General features: G+C 44.5%; 1 protein-coding gene across 1 annotated transcript in view; it reads right to left on the minus strand.

Moving 5' to 3' along the window:
• Positions 1 to 5,174, minus strand: part of LOC124805655 (acetylcholinesterase-like) — a 47,979-nt gene extending 42,805 nt beyond the window's left edge. The window contains exons 1-2 of the mRNA XM_047266222.1: positions 5,091 to 5,174; positions 260 to 394 (exon numbers count right to left, since the gene is read on the minus strand). Coding sequence (XP_047122178.1) covers positions 260 to 394; positions 5,091 to 5,174 — 219 coding nt within the window. The remainder of the gene's footprint in view (positions 1 to 259; positions 395 to 5,090) is intronic.
• Positions 5,175 to 15,139: the final 9,965 nt, after the last annotated feature.

The following is a 15,139-nucleotide window of genomic DNA, read 5'->3' on the forward strand; positions in this document are numbered from 1 at the left end:
CTTAAGGTCATAGTAACGACTGGCGTCCGACTGATGTACACAACTAATTTGTTGTTTCCTTTGGAAACCTACAAAAAGAATATGCTAAGACCTCATGAAGCTGTGCATGATTGGCATAGCACTGAAACAAGGCAACAACAAGGGGTAGTTTAAATAATTAGTTATATAAAGTGCATTTATATACTTGAGTACCTACAAAATGTGTGGAATTATACAAATGGCTACTGTAGTTTATAGATTATTCATGTGTAGTACTCACGCGGAACCGAAGATCTCCGACAGGTGGCGTTGCGTACGGTATGCCGAGGAACTGGTTGTAGAGAGCGCCGTTCAGTGACGTGGCCACCACGCCCCTCAGGTCGCCGCTTTCTACAGTCACGAAGACGTCGTCTCCCTGTAACAAGTGCTCTCGTCTTCATTCTAAATAACGGTGAGAGCTACATTTAAAATACTGTAATCAGCTGCACAGAAGGGACTACCAGAGCAAGCAGGAAGGATTATTGGATCAGATGCATCTATGGTTATGTGTAGCGAAAAATGGAGAAGACTGCAAGTTGGAAAACGTTACGTTAGTTTAATAGAATTGTAGAGAACAAAGGGCGAGGTAACAATCATTAACTGCTCAGTGCAATCTAAAATATGGAAACAGAAACTAGAAACTAGATTTGACATAACAGGAGGAGCAGACTTCACATTCCAGTTTGCCTAAGCCGATTTAAGAGCGTTATAGCAGCCTTAAACCACGTCAGAAAGCTCTGACGACGCTAAAATGGTACATGACGTTATGTGAATTCGCATGTTTAATGTGTGGCTCTCCGCAGCTCGTGGTCTTCCGGTAGCGTTCTCGGTTCCCAGGTACGGGGTCCTGAGTTCTATTCCCGGTGGGGTCAGGGATTTTTCCCTGCCCCGAGATGACTGGGTGTTATTGTGTTGTCTTCATCATCATTATTCATCTCCATTACGGTCGGAGGAAGGCAATGGCTAACCACGTAGCCGACCTTGCCTAGTCGGACGAGAGGGTCTCTCGCGTTGTTCCCTACACTCCTCGGAGTATGCGACCTCATCATCATCAATTTGTGGCTAGCACACTCGAACTCAGTACATTTCAGAGTCAATGAAAGTGTAATTGTTTTGCAGATATTGCTCCTGGAGTTGTAAAGAAAGCTACGAGCATAGAACACGAAAGGAAGTAGCAGAACTCCGACCCTAGGCTTCCCCAGGACAAACATCCCACATCGAGGAAGAGCTTCGTGCAGAGAGCTGGAGTCAGTGACGTTAACGTGTAGGCTGGACATTTAACACTGGACGGAATCATCTCCTGAAAAAGTAGCAGGTGGGCACAGTAAAAAATACGCCAACTGAAGCACACTGAATAGGTGAAACCTGAACCTCTGTAACTGTGCACAGGCTCTACAAGCTACCTTACGGCGTGCATTAGTGGGTTCGTCCGGTTCCACAACTTTTCTCCCCTTACATATTCCATTTACGAATGGAACGCCGGTAAAGCATCGTATGAGCTGTTATCTGTGTGATTTTCTCGTCGTCGTCATGTCGTGAGAAGCAAATGGAAGTTATATGCTGACCTACTCTTCTTGTAGCGTCACACATCGAAATGTCAACTGTACACCTCTTCGCGATACACAACGCCTCTCATCTAGCACCTGCGACGAGTTTGTCAAACATTTCAGATCCGCTGTCGTATCGACTTAACGATTCCGAGACGAAACGCGCCGCTTTTTGTCGAATATCCTGTCTCTCTTCTGTTTATCCTACTCCGTAAGTGTCACAGACTGATGAACAGTAATCTAGAATCTGTTGTTGTTGTTGTCTTCAGCCCAGAGACTGGTTTAAAGCAGCTGTCAATCTCGAATCTAACAAAAAAAAAAAAAAAGTTTAGCAAACCACTCCTTACGTGGATACGTGACGTTTCCTTAAGATACTCCCATTTAATCTCAGCCTTGCCTCTGATTTTTCTACTGTTTTATGCGGTCACACAGCTTTATGTCGCTGGTGATCTCTACTTCTCGGTATGTTCATAACTGTTTCCAGTATTTTTTTTTCCAACAGCGTAATCTACAAGAAATGTACCTCTTCGCCTGTTTTTGGGCAGTTCCTTACGTTTATTTGCTTTCAAGGTCAACTGCCAGTCTCTGCACCAGTAATCGATCTGCAGCAAGTCTTCATGCATTTCACTGCAGTCTTATGGCGTTGTAGGCTTCCTGTGAAAGCATGAACGCCTCACGAAAGTTTCGGTGATATCCACTTGAACAGTGATATACACTGAAGTGAAAAACGTCTGGCATAGTGATATGCACACATACACTGATCAGCCAGAACTTTTATGACTATGGATATCGAAAGGGGAAGGCGCGCGATCTATCTCAGTTTGACCGAGGGCAGATTGTGATGGCCTGGAGGCTCAGCACCACCATTTCGGAAAGTGTACGACTTGTTGGGTGTTCCAGGAGTGCTGTGGGGAGTGTCGTCAACACGTGGTAAAACCAAGGTGAAACCATGTCCAGATGTCGTGGGGTTGGGCTGCACCCCTCATTAGAGATGTCGGACGTCGTATGTTGGGCAGACTGGTAAAACAGGACAGGCAGCGGGCTAAGGCGGAACTAACATCAGACTTTAATGCTGGCCGGAGTACAAGTGTGTCTGAACACGCAGTGCACCGAACACTTCTAAAAAGGGGCCTCCGCAACCGATGACCATTGCATGTGCCAATGTTAACGCAACGACATCGGCCACTACGACTGGAATGGGCACGTGACCATCGGCAATGGACGTTGGCGCAGCGGCAGAGCTTTGGATGGCCTGATGAATCCCGATACCTTCTTCATCGTGCCGATTGGAGGCCGCGAATTCATCGTCTCTCAGGGGAACAGCTCCTTGACACCTGTACGGCGGGACGGAGACAAGCTGGCGGCGCCTGCTCAATGTTCTGGGGAACATTCAATTGAAAGGCGCCATGACGGCAAAGGAGTATCCTACACTGGTAGCAGACCGCGTACAAGCCTTCATGACGATCGTGTTTCTCGGCGGCAGCGGCATTTTTTCAAGATAATACGCTATGTTACAAGGCCAGAAGTCTTATGGAGTGATTCGCTCGCCAGATCTGAACCCGGTGGAACACATCTGGGATGTGGTTGAATGTGACTTCAGAGATTTCCCCCTCCACCCCTTCCCCCCCTCCTCCCTCCTGGAATTTATGGGAATTATGTGACTTATGCCGGTCGAAGTGGCCGTGCGGTTAAAGGCGCTGCAGTCTGGAACCGCAAGACCGCTACGGTCGCAGGTTCGAATCCTGCCTCGGGCATGGATGTTTGTGATGTCCTTAGGTTAGTTAGGTTTAACTAGTTCTAAGTTCTAGGGGACTAATGACCTCAGCAGTTGAGTCTCATAGTGCTCAGAGCCATTTGCACCATATATGACTTATGTGTGCAGGTGTGGCGCCAACTGTAGCGACCTACTAATGCCTCACTGTTTCCATGCCACGATGCTTGGCCACTATTATCCATGCTAAAGGTGTTAGGTAGGTGGTCATAATGTTCTGGCCAATCTGTGTACAAATGGCGTTAGTATACGTACACAAGGTATAAAAGGGCAGTGAATTGGCAGAGCTGTTATTTGTACTCAGGTGATTCCTATGAAAACCTTTCCGACGTGATTATGGACGCCCGGTGATAATTAACAGGCTTTGAACGCAGAATGGTGGTTAGAGTTAGACACATGGAACACTCAGTTTCGGAAATCGCTAGGGAATTCAATATTTTGCGATCCACAGTGTCAAGAGTGTGCTGCGAATACCAAATTCCAGACATCACCTCTCACCACAAATGATGCAGTGGCCGGCGACATTCACTTAACGACTGAATGTAGCGGCCTTTGCCTAGAGTTGTCAGTGCTAACAGCCAAGCAGCACTGCTTGAAATATCCGGCAGAGATCAATGGGGAATACACGAAGAAAACATCCATTAGAACAGTGCTCCGAAATTTGGCGTTAATGGGCTATGGCAGCAGACGACCGATGCGAGTGCCTTTGCTAACAGCACGATATCGTGTGCAGCACCTCTCCACCTCTCCTAGGCTCGTGATCATATCGGTTGGTCTCTAGACGACTGGAAAACTGTGACCTGGTCAGATAAGTTCCGATTTCAATTGCTAAGAGCTGAGGGTAGGGTTCGGATGTGGTGCAGACCCCACGCAGCGATGAGCCCAAGTTGTCAACAAGGCACTGTGCAAGCTGGTGGTAACTCCATAATCGTGTGGGCTGTGTTTACATGGTATGGTGTGGGTCCTCTGGTCCAACTGAACAGATCGTTGGCTGGAAATGGTTATGTTCAGATACTTGGAGACCAGTTTAAACCTTTCGTGAACTTAATGTTCCCAAACAACGGTTAAATTTTTATGGATGACAATGCGTTTTGTCAGAACATCCTGGAAAATTCAAGCGAATGCTTTGGTCTCCCAGATCGCCTGACATGAATCCCATCGAACATTTAGGGAACATAATCGAGTCAGCTCATACGCAACATCCTGCACCAGCAACTCTTCTACAAATAATGACGGCTACAACGCCAGCATTGCTCATATTTTTGCATGGGACTTCCAATGACTTGTTAAGTCCGTACCAGGTCGCCCTTCTGCAATACGCCGGGGAAAAGGAGTTCCAGGACGATATCAGGTGGCATCCCATGTCTTTTGTCTCATCAGTCTAAATGAAAATCAGTAGCGGCCCTATAACAGTTACATTTACATCTGAAGTTCTCGCGAAAACGGACGTGTTGAGATTCAAGTGCAAGGAAGTCCTGAATCGAATCGGAAATCTGATACTCAGTAAGCTCGTTTTATGATCGCTAAACGACGTTGCAAAATTTTAGCTAGTGCCTGTCGGAAATCAAGAACTGTGGAAGAAACATGATGGAATGCAACTATAATAGTAGCTATAGACAAGTCTCGACTTTGAAAAATTTCCTCGTCTGTCAAAATCTAGACGAAGACGTCGATTAGCAAGACCTAATGTTGACAAAGGGCAATTTCATAACAGCAGCAGAATATCGAGAAGCTAAGCTTATCGATTAGCGTACCTCTTGAATCACGGGACGGCGAGGGACAGCCGCTACCCGCGTTGAGAAGGCGGTAGCAATCAGCAGGAGCACGACGGAATGCATGTTTGCGTGTGAATGGACGCCATGGTAGTGGCAATATATATTCCCACAGATCGCTGAGAAATTATCTGTTATCTCTTTTACGATAAAGCAAATACGATCACTAACTTCAGTTCAAGTACCTTACATCCGGTTCGAGGAATCATATTATCTCTTTTCTTGAAGCATTAGAAGTGATGTTTCTTTCTTATATTTTTACCGTGGGAGAGATGGTGACATCGTCCCCTTAGTACAGCAACTAGATAACTTAAAATAGATGTTATTGAAAGAAAACGCGTTTGAAAATTTCTCGGAATTATAAAGCTTCACCTTACACAATGTGTCTGCAATGTGAAGTGTTTATTACTTTTAAAATGGTCAGTACTGTTACGTTTCTTCCGGTTTTCCTTTGAAAACGATTTTTAATAAAAAAGTAGATATCTACTTGTGTCCTGCTATAGATGGCGAGGTACCTGCTTGTAATTTCCAACATAAACCAACTGCGAAATATCATTTGCAAAGAAATACATAGTAATGTTGAAATGCCAGAATTGTTTTAATCACACGCTAAAATGTCGAAGCTTCTGAAATACAATGTTATTCATTCACTATCTCACGTTCAAACACACCACAAAATATCAAAAACTATTGTCATTGTCAGAAGTCATTCACTGCACCTCCATCACATCATGCCGGATCTCTTTCATGAGGCATGTTTTCGTAAAATGGCCGACATTCCGATCATAGTGCCGGAAACACTGACTTGAACAGTGATATCAAATCATTGTACTTTTTTTTGTTATAGGCAGGATGGACGTTTGTAAAGATTTGGTATCTGCCGATGAGAGCTCCTTGGTTTTACTAATTTTCTTGTTACAGTCCAGAGCAATAAGCTCCTCATCAAACTCTTCCTTAAATTGCATAACAAATGGACGCTGATTAGTAAGTTTAACCAACACGTTCCCAACCTTCCAACTGGCTTCCTGTTCCCATCTTCTTAACTAATAGTTCATTTTACGATTCGGATGATACTTCCAAGCCACAATCTTCTCAAGGGTTGTTTCTTGAACAACATAAGATTTGCATCTATGATTATATCCAGTATAATTGTTCAATGGCTCAGTCAATAAACTGAAGTCCTTTTATTTTTTGCTGAGGTAGTGAAGTCCGAGGTGTTAAATGTCCACGAGCCCTAGATGGTGGAACGAAACGGGGAATGCAGCCATATTGAGCATCTGGACTTGGTGAGTATCCGGTATCGAGAAATATTTCTTAACCGTATTTGGCTATATACGCTAACAAAAGCTTCAGTGTCAGAGAACTTGACTTCAAGAAGCACAGTATTCATTTTAAATTTGACGGCTTTGGAGATACTTGTTTTAGATACATTGCATTTTGATATACCGTTCCCTAGTTGGTGACCTTAGAAACATCATTTCCCTAAATCACTTAAGGCAAATGCCGGGATGTTTCCTATGAGAAGCGGACAGCCGATTTCCTTCCGCAAACTTATTCAGTCCGAGATTATGCCTCGTCACAAATGACGTCTTCGTCGACCGCTCGAAAAAATAATCTTTTTTTCTTTTTGTTCTGGCATCATTAACTCCTGTATAGGCCATAGCTATGGAATTTGCAATGAATAATTAGGTTCTCAGTTACTTTGAAGGAAACATATTGTACGATTCATAAAATGGCTGCGTTGTGTATTCTAGTGTTAAAGTTATTAAAGATGTGTGGAGAGAAGGTCTCAATCGCATTAACACTTCGTGGCGTCAGGACAGCATTTGACACACGATGGCTTTTTACGGAAGTTGAAGTGCTGTATGTCGTTCTTATTACACTGACCAGATGAAATCCCACTTGGGCAGGCGGCTACAGATTTAATTACTCGAAAGAGAATTTTCATGTTAATACAAGCTAAAATATGGCCTTTATGAGGGATCTGAGCAGGGCTTCTCGTATTTCTAATACTCATAAATAAAATGGGCTGTAGTTAATACATCTTATTTTTTTCAATGCACAACCTCCATTACGCAAAATATCCCAATATTCAGCTTGTAAGTCTAACAATTTTATGCAACTATTTTTTGTGATCGTTGAGGTATTAATTTTGTAATAACGTATTTAGCTTTGAACAAAGAATACATTTACATAATTAGAGGATTATTTTATACATAATGATGGTATCGCTCATTTTCATATGAACTACTACAGGGTTACATGAAAATATTTACTAAGTTATAATTTAATATGCACTGAACGTATGTGAATTGTGTTAGCTTCAACACTCATTCTTCTAATTTGTACTTACGTTCGTAAATAATTATTACGTGTCGCCTTTCCTAAAGAATTGTAATTAAATGTATCGACAGACATACGAGATATGGTGACATCCTTTGGTTACCTCTCACACACCAGCAGAGTTGTGATCTATCCGACTACACGAATTATTTCCGATACTCGAACTTTTTAGTCTCTACTAATTGGGGTATTACGCCAACAGCGTAGTCGGCAATTTAATTAACATTATTAGTTTTAAGGTGCCCGTGAGGGTAATGAAAGAAAGACGACTTTTAAAACGTTTCACCAAAACTAATTACGTTTACAATTCCATCCAAACTTAACACTTACAGGCACAGTAGTTTCGTAGTCAAAAGGCCTCGTGAATACAACTACGTAATTGCTTATTTTTGCTGTAAAATTAACAAAACTGTGAACTACAATTTACACTGTTGATTTTACAATTTGTAAGGGCTCGACTAACCCGGTGATGTAATAAGGCTAATCAATGAAGACCGGAAAAGGTCGGGTGTGGGAAATAATTCCTGCAGTCGCAAACTTTTTTTAGCATTGAATTACACACACACACACACACACACACACACACACACACACACACACACACACAGAAAGATTACACAGCTACTACAGAGATCGTTTTTCAGTACTTACGTGAATGTTGCTGCTGGGTATCTCTTGCTGGAGACTGTGTAACAGCATGTTGCTGCTGCTTTTGTCGGAGCTTTTCGGCCTCAAGCTTTGCTTCCAGCTCATCCTGTATTCCTGGTATGTGATCTGTAACAGGGATTGGCATCAAATAAAACTTTGAACGTCAAATCACAGCTACAAAAATACATTATACTAATATGATGAAAATTATTTTGATTCTCACAAGACTCCCGTGGGACTTCCACAGGAGATTGGGGAGATTGGATCTCGGCAGAAACAGGCTGGACAATTCGCTATTGTCCAGCCTCCTCCCATCCGTCCTCCCATTCCAAAGCAAAATCCCAGAAATTTTCCCAATTTCTGCACCATAAGACCAGAGCTATGGAAAATAGATTATTTACTCCTGTAGAAGATCGTCTTCTTCTACAAATCCATGAAATTTGCCGCTAATGTCGGAAATGTTGCATCAGAGTTTCATTTTAAAATGTTGATACAGAACTGTGACTACCACAGCAGACAGCAGCAGAGTGAGGATGAGGCAGGTGGAGGGGTGGCTTATATAGACTCTCCACATTTCACAGGCAGTGCTTCATTTTAAATGGACGTCCAGCAGGGAAGGTCAATTGTGGAAAGTTCCTAAGGACTATTTTTAGCAGCCAATGAGATTAAAAAATTGACTGAAATTTCGATAATGTTCTTGTCTGAGTGTAAGGTGCTGCGACATGACACTTGTTTGTCAGGGACTGCAGCAGTGCTAACGCGAGGCAGGACTATCTCTCTCTCTCACTATCCAGTAGGTCTTTGTACCTGGACTGTGAGGTGGCCTGATGTGTGATCCAAGACAGAGCTCTCTCTCTCTCTCTCCCTCCCTCCCTTTTTGACCATCCAGTGGGTCTTTTTACCCAACTGTAAGGTGGCCTGATGCATGACATCAGAGGCTGGACAATACTAGAGCGAGACAGGGCTATCTCTTTCCTCCGACTAGGACCATGTGTTGAAACACACCAATTTGTTTTTATTTTTAAGTGGGTTTCTCATTTGTAGGACTATACTGCAAGTTCCGTTGTCCTTTGAAACACTGAGCCTGAAAGCAGGCCATCGCTGGACAAAAGATGTAGCCATATTATTTGGATTGCTGCAAGTGGATGGGGTCCATGGCTCCCCTGACTGCCAGATGCCGCTATGAGCGGCACGTGTGACGCACCGCATGGTCATGGCTCAGTCAACTACAAAGCAATGCATGAGCAACACCTCTTCCCTGGCAACCGTGACCACATGCCATGCCTTGCTGCACGTTAAATACGCAATTACGAACACTGTGTGTAGCAGTTTTAAGCTCTGCTGTGCTGACACCCAGTAATTTACAAATCTTTTTTGCACTGTTTTTATATCCTGCAACATACAACAGTAATTTACAGATCTCTCTCTCTCTCTCTCTCTCTCTCTCTCTCTCTCTCTCTCTCTCTCTCTCTCTCTCTGTGTGTGTGTGTGTGTGTGTGTGTGTGTGTGTGTGTGTGTGTGTGTGTGAACGTGTGTGTATTTGAATTATCAAGGCTGTTTGGCTTTGAGTGGCATTTAATTGTTGAAATACATGATTTTTAAAAATTGATGATTCTTTCAATTACTGTTTTCAGTTGGTCTGTTAGGGTTTCTTTTCTCAGTGGCATGTAGACAAGCCAGGGAAAATCTCTGGTGCTTCTCGTGCTAAAATTACCGCTGCCAACTTTTATGTGTGTTTTACCAGTAGATATGTAAGGATTTCTACTCTCAGTAGCATGTAGGCGAGCCAGGGCAAATCTCTGGTGCTTCACTGCTGAAACCATGACTGTTATCTTTTATGTTGCTGAGCTGTCTTCCAAGTGAGGGTGGTAGTAGGACGGTTTACAATCAACTGCTATCCCTTCCTTTCATACCAAGTGCTTTGAACAATGTATGAGTGTGTAAGTATGTGTGAAATTATGAATTTGTCACACCCCCAGCAGCTATTCATATGTAGATTGGCAAGAGGCAACTCTTCCTGTATATCTGTGATAGTTTGCTGTTCCACACTTTGACAATAAATGCCTTGAGCGATGTACGAGTGCGTGGGGTGTGATACTGTTCTTCAAATGAAGTTGAGCGCGAAAATTTTGGAGGTGAATCTCATGTGGACACACACGTAGCATTTCCTACCATGTAACACTATAACTATATAGTTATGGCATGTAGTAATAATTGCACCAACACTAGAGCTTTTATTCTCATTGGGGCAGCTGTAAAATAGTTTTGAACGGTATTTCTGCCTAAGTCACACTAGCGACTGGCAAAAAGTAAAGGTGGGGTGGTAGAAAGAGGGGTGTGTAGTGGTGAAGTAAGGGGGTGGTTTTAGAACACTTTGAACTCACTCCACTGGCTGTATTATGAACTAAGGCAGCCGGTCTTCGAATTTCAAGTAAACATATAACACACACAAATGGATAAACGTGGGGGTGGGGATTAGCAGAAACTGTGGAAAGTGGGGCAGTAGCTGGTGAAGTGTAGAGGACATTTCAGCTGCCAGTTCCCCACCCATAATACACTACTGGCCATTAAAATTGCTACACCACGAAGATGACGTGCTACAAACGCGATGTTTAACTGACAGGAAGAAGATGCTGTGATATGCAAATGATTAGCTTTTCAGAGCATTCACACAAGGTTGGCGCCAGTGGCGACACCTACAACGTGCTGACATGAAGAAAGTTTCCAACCGATTTCTCATACACAAACAGCAGTTGACCAGCGTTGCCTGTTGAAACGTTACTGTGATGCCTCTTGTAAGGAGGAGAAATGTGTACCATTACGTTTCCGACTTTGATAAAGGTGGGATTGTAGCCTATCGCAATTGCGGTTTATCGAATCGCGACATTGCTGCTCGCGTTGGTCGAGATCCAATGACTGTTAACAGAATATGGAATCGGTGGGTTCAGGAGGGTAATAGGGAACACTCGTATCACTAGCAGTCGAGATGACAGGCATCTTATCTGCATGGCTGTAACTGATCGTGCAGCCATGTCGCGATCCCTGAGTCAATAGATGGGGACAATTGCAAGACAACAACCACCTGCACGAACAGTTCGACGACGTTTGCAGCAGCATGGACTGTCAGCTCGGAGACCACAGCTGCGGTTACCTTTGATGCTGCATCACAGACAGGAGCGCCTGCGATGGTGTACTCAACGTCGAACCTGGGTGCACGAATGGCAAAACATCATTTTTTCGGATGAATTCAGGTTCCGTTTACAGCATCGTGATGGTTGCATCCTTGTTTGGCGACATGGCGGTGAAAGCACGTTGGAAGCATGTATACATCATCACTATACTGGCGTATCACCCGGCATGATGGTATGGGGTGCCATTGGTGACACGTGTCTTGTTCGCTTTGACGGAACTTTGGACAGTGGACGTTAAATTTCAGATGTGTTACGATCCATGGCTCTACCCTTCATTTGATCCCCGCAAAACCCTGCATTTCAGCAGGATAATGCACGACCGCATGTTTCAGGTCCTGTATGGGCCTTTCTGGATACAGAAAATGTTCGACTGCTGCCCTGGCCAGCACATTCTCCAGATCTCTCACCAACTGAAATGTCTGGTCAATGGTGGCGGAGCAACTGGCTCGTCACAATGCGCCAGTCACTACTTTTCATGAACTGTTGTATCGTGTTGAAGCTGCATGGGCAGCTGTACCTGTACTCGCCATCCAAGCTCTGTTTGACTCAATGCCCAGGCGTAGTAAGGCCATTATTACCGCCAGAGGTGGTTGTTCGGGGTACTGATTTCTCAGGATGTATGCACCCAATTTGTGTGAAAATGTAATCATATGTCAGTTCTAGTATTATATATTTGTCCAATGAATATCCATTTATCATCTGCATTTCTTCTTGGTGTAGCAATTTTAATGGCCAGTAGTGTAAATAACGTGCACTAACCTAACCTTCCTCTCTGGCAGCTGGACAGAGACTGTTTCCCCCCTATTTCCTGGGGCAGGTGGTGGTGGTGGAGGGTGGGTGATGGTAAAGGAGTGTTGGGAGGTGTGAAGGGAGTGAGGTTAGTGGGGGTAGCCCAATTGGCCTACTTACCCAATAAAATTTAAAAGTCCCACCATGATGTCAGTGCAACATTGTCACATCTGCGGCCGCCATCTTGGATCCGCGATCTTGAATACATTTGGCAAAAATGCAAGTTGTCCCAAAAACCACCTAGCTGCACTACTCACAGGCTGCGTTCAAACTGATCACCAGCAGTGGTAATACATGCTTCCAGTCTGGTACAGAACGATTGCTGCACATGTGCTAACAACTCAGCAGATATGTCTGAGCAGTGTGCAGTAATATGTCGTTGAATATCATTTTGTGTAGTTGGTATGTCCTTGCAGACAACGTCTTTCAGCTTTCCCCACAGAAGAAAGCCTAGTGGCGTCACATCTGGGGAATTGACAAGATACAGATCATCTGCATCCAGTCCAACGATTTTCAAACAATTCGTGAAGACATGCTGTAGTAGTTCGAGCACTATGGGCTGGGTAACCACCACAGGTTCCTCGTAGTCTGCGGAGGAACATCTAGCATCTGTGGAAGACGGTCTGTTAAAAGGCTGCGATACTTGCGTGTGTTTAGTGTTCTGCCTATGAAAAATGGGCCTATGAACTGATGGTTCATTATCCCACACCACACGTTTACACTCTATGGAGGCTGATGTTCCACCTAACGAAGCCAATGGGGACTATCAACAGACCAATAGCACATGTTTCGGGAGTTTACCTGACCATAATCGGTAAATGTGGCTTCAACACTAAACAAGATACCTGACGCATCTGGAGTACACTTTCTTGATGCCCATGTACAGAAGTTAACATGAGTCTCATAATCGTTCCCATGCAGATCTTGACGGAGAGAGATGTGAGAGGGATGGAACCTATGTCGATGGAAAATGCGTAGGACACTTGTCTGATACATGCCAGTTCTTCGTGCCATTGCGCGGGAGCTAACGTGTAGATCAACTGCAACAGCAGCAAGAACATTAATTTACTCATCTTCTGTCGTCGCTTTTTTCCTTCTGTTTCGTTGTCTACATGTTCTACAACCATTTTCACGTAACTGGTTACCGAGGTTAATAAATAACTGCCGAGAGGGTTGACGTCTGTTGGGGTACACAATACAAGAACGAACTGCATTCTTCCTACGCTCTCCATATAGCATAAGCAAGTTAGCATTTTCTGCGTTGGTAAATCCCATCATCCACTAACGACCTACTGCTTGTACTGTCGCTCGCTAACTGACCAGCAAGTCGCAGTGCACTCAAGGAACACACAGGCATACTGTAAGAAAATATACCATTATGGTACCTGGCAACTATGAATCTTGAATTGCAGGAACAAGTGTCGGTGTAGAAACTTTTAAAGTACGATATCTCGTAAACGACTCGCACTAGAATCCTGCAACAAACACCACTAACATTCTAACTTATCCTACCTTTAGTTCGTTAACGCCGATAGGCATTGCTCCATTTAAAAAGTGTATTTGGCAAAAATAATACACTCTCTAGTTACTATTACACTCTGTTTATTGGTTAACAAATGGCTCTGAGCACTATGGGACTTAACATCTTAGGTCATCAGTCCCCTTGAACTTAGAACTACTTAAACCTAACTAACCTAAGGACATCGCACACATCCATGCCCCAGGCAGGATTCAAACCTGCGACCCTAGCAGTCCCGCGGTTCCGGACTGAAGCACCTAGAACCACACGGCCACCGCGGCCAGCTATTGGTTAACAATACGAGCCCATGACTACCAATCTATTCTGTGAAAACCACTGATCAAAAGCGCTTTCCATTTCCGCAATACTTGCAGTGCAAGTAGACGATGACTATGACTGTAGACGTTGACTGTGGATGCTGTATCACAGACACAGTCTCTTTGACGGTTCAGACATGTCACTAAACCCGCCCAAAGATGTAAACAACCATGCATGAGCAGCGCTATTAGATGGAGAGGGTCCGACAGCCAATCAGTTCCAGTCATTCCACCAGGAAGGAGGTACAGGGCTCATGTTGTCTGTAGTTAAACCATACCTAGACGGTCAATACAGCGGTTCGATCGCGTCCGCATTGTTAATTTGTGCCAGAAAGGACTGTCAACAAGGGAAATGTCCTGGTGTCTCTCAGTGAACCAAAGCGATGTTGTTCGGACATGAGTAGATACAGAGAGACAGGAACTGCCGATAACAGGCCGCCCAAGGGCTGATACTGCACTGAATGACCGCTACCTATGGATTGTGGCTCGGAGGAACCCTGACAGCAACGCCACCATGTTTAATAACTCTTTTCCTGCAGCCACAGAACGTCGTGTTACGACTCAATCTGTGCGCAATAGGCTGCTTGATGCACAGCTTCAGTCACGACGTTCATGGTGAGGTCCATCTTTGCAACCACGACACAGATGGGTCCAACAACATGCCGAATGGACGGCTCAGGGTTGGCATCATGTTCTCTTCACCGTTGACTGTCGCATTTCCCTTCAACCAGACAAGCGTCAGAGACGTGTCTGGAGGCAACCCCGTCAGGCTTAACGCCTTAGACAACGTGTGCAGAAAGGTGGAGGTTCCATGCTGTTTTGGGGTGGGATTACGTAGGGCCGACGTACGCCACTGCTGGTCATGGAAGTCGCCGTAACTGCTATACAATACGTGTATGCCATCCGACGCTGTTTCAGCGTCACAATCGGCCTCATCTTAATACAGCCGTCAGGCGTAATAACATGAGACTTGGGGGTGCGCTGTTGACAGAAGGCATGAGTCACATTTCAGTGGTGTCGGTGGAGTCTATCAGCAGGACGGGTTTCACTAGACATGGTCTGCACCTCAACAGGTATGGGAAGGGGAGGTTGGCAAAACTTATAGGTGACAGCATAGGTGGGGGTGGTGGGATCACTCATGGGAAAATTCCGGTAGTTGTGGGTGTTAGAGCTGTACCTTTTTTAGATTGAAGTCAGCTGATAGGTATTCCTGCTTAAGGGAAG

Source organism: Schistocerca piceifrons, chromosome 7, assembly GCF_021461385.2.
Source record: "Schistocerca piceifrons isolate TAMUIC-IGC-003096 chromosome 7, iqSchPice1.1, whole genome shotgun sequence".
Classification (NCBI taxonomy): Eukaryota; Metazoa; Arthropoda; class Insecta; order Orthoptera; family Acrididae; genus Schistocerca; species Schistocerca piceifrons.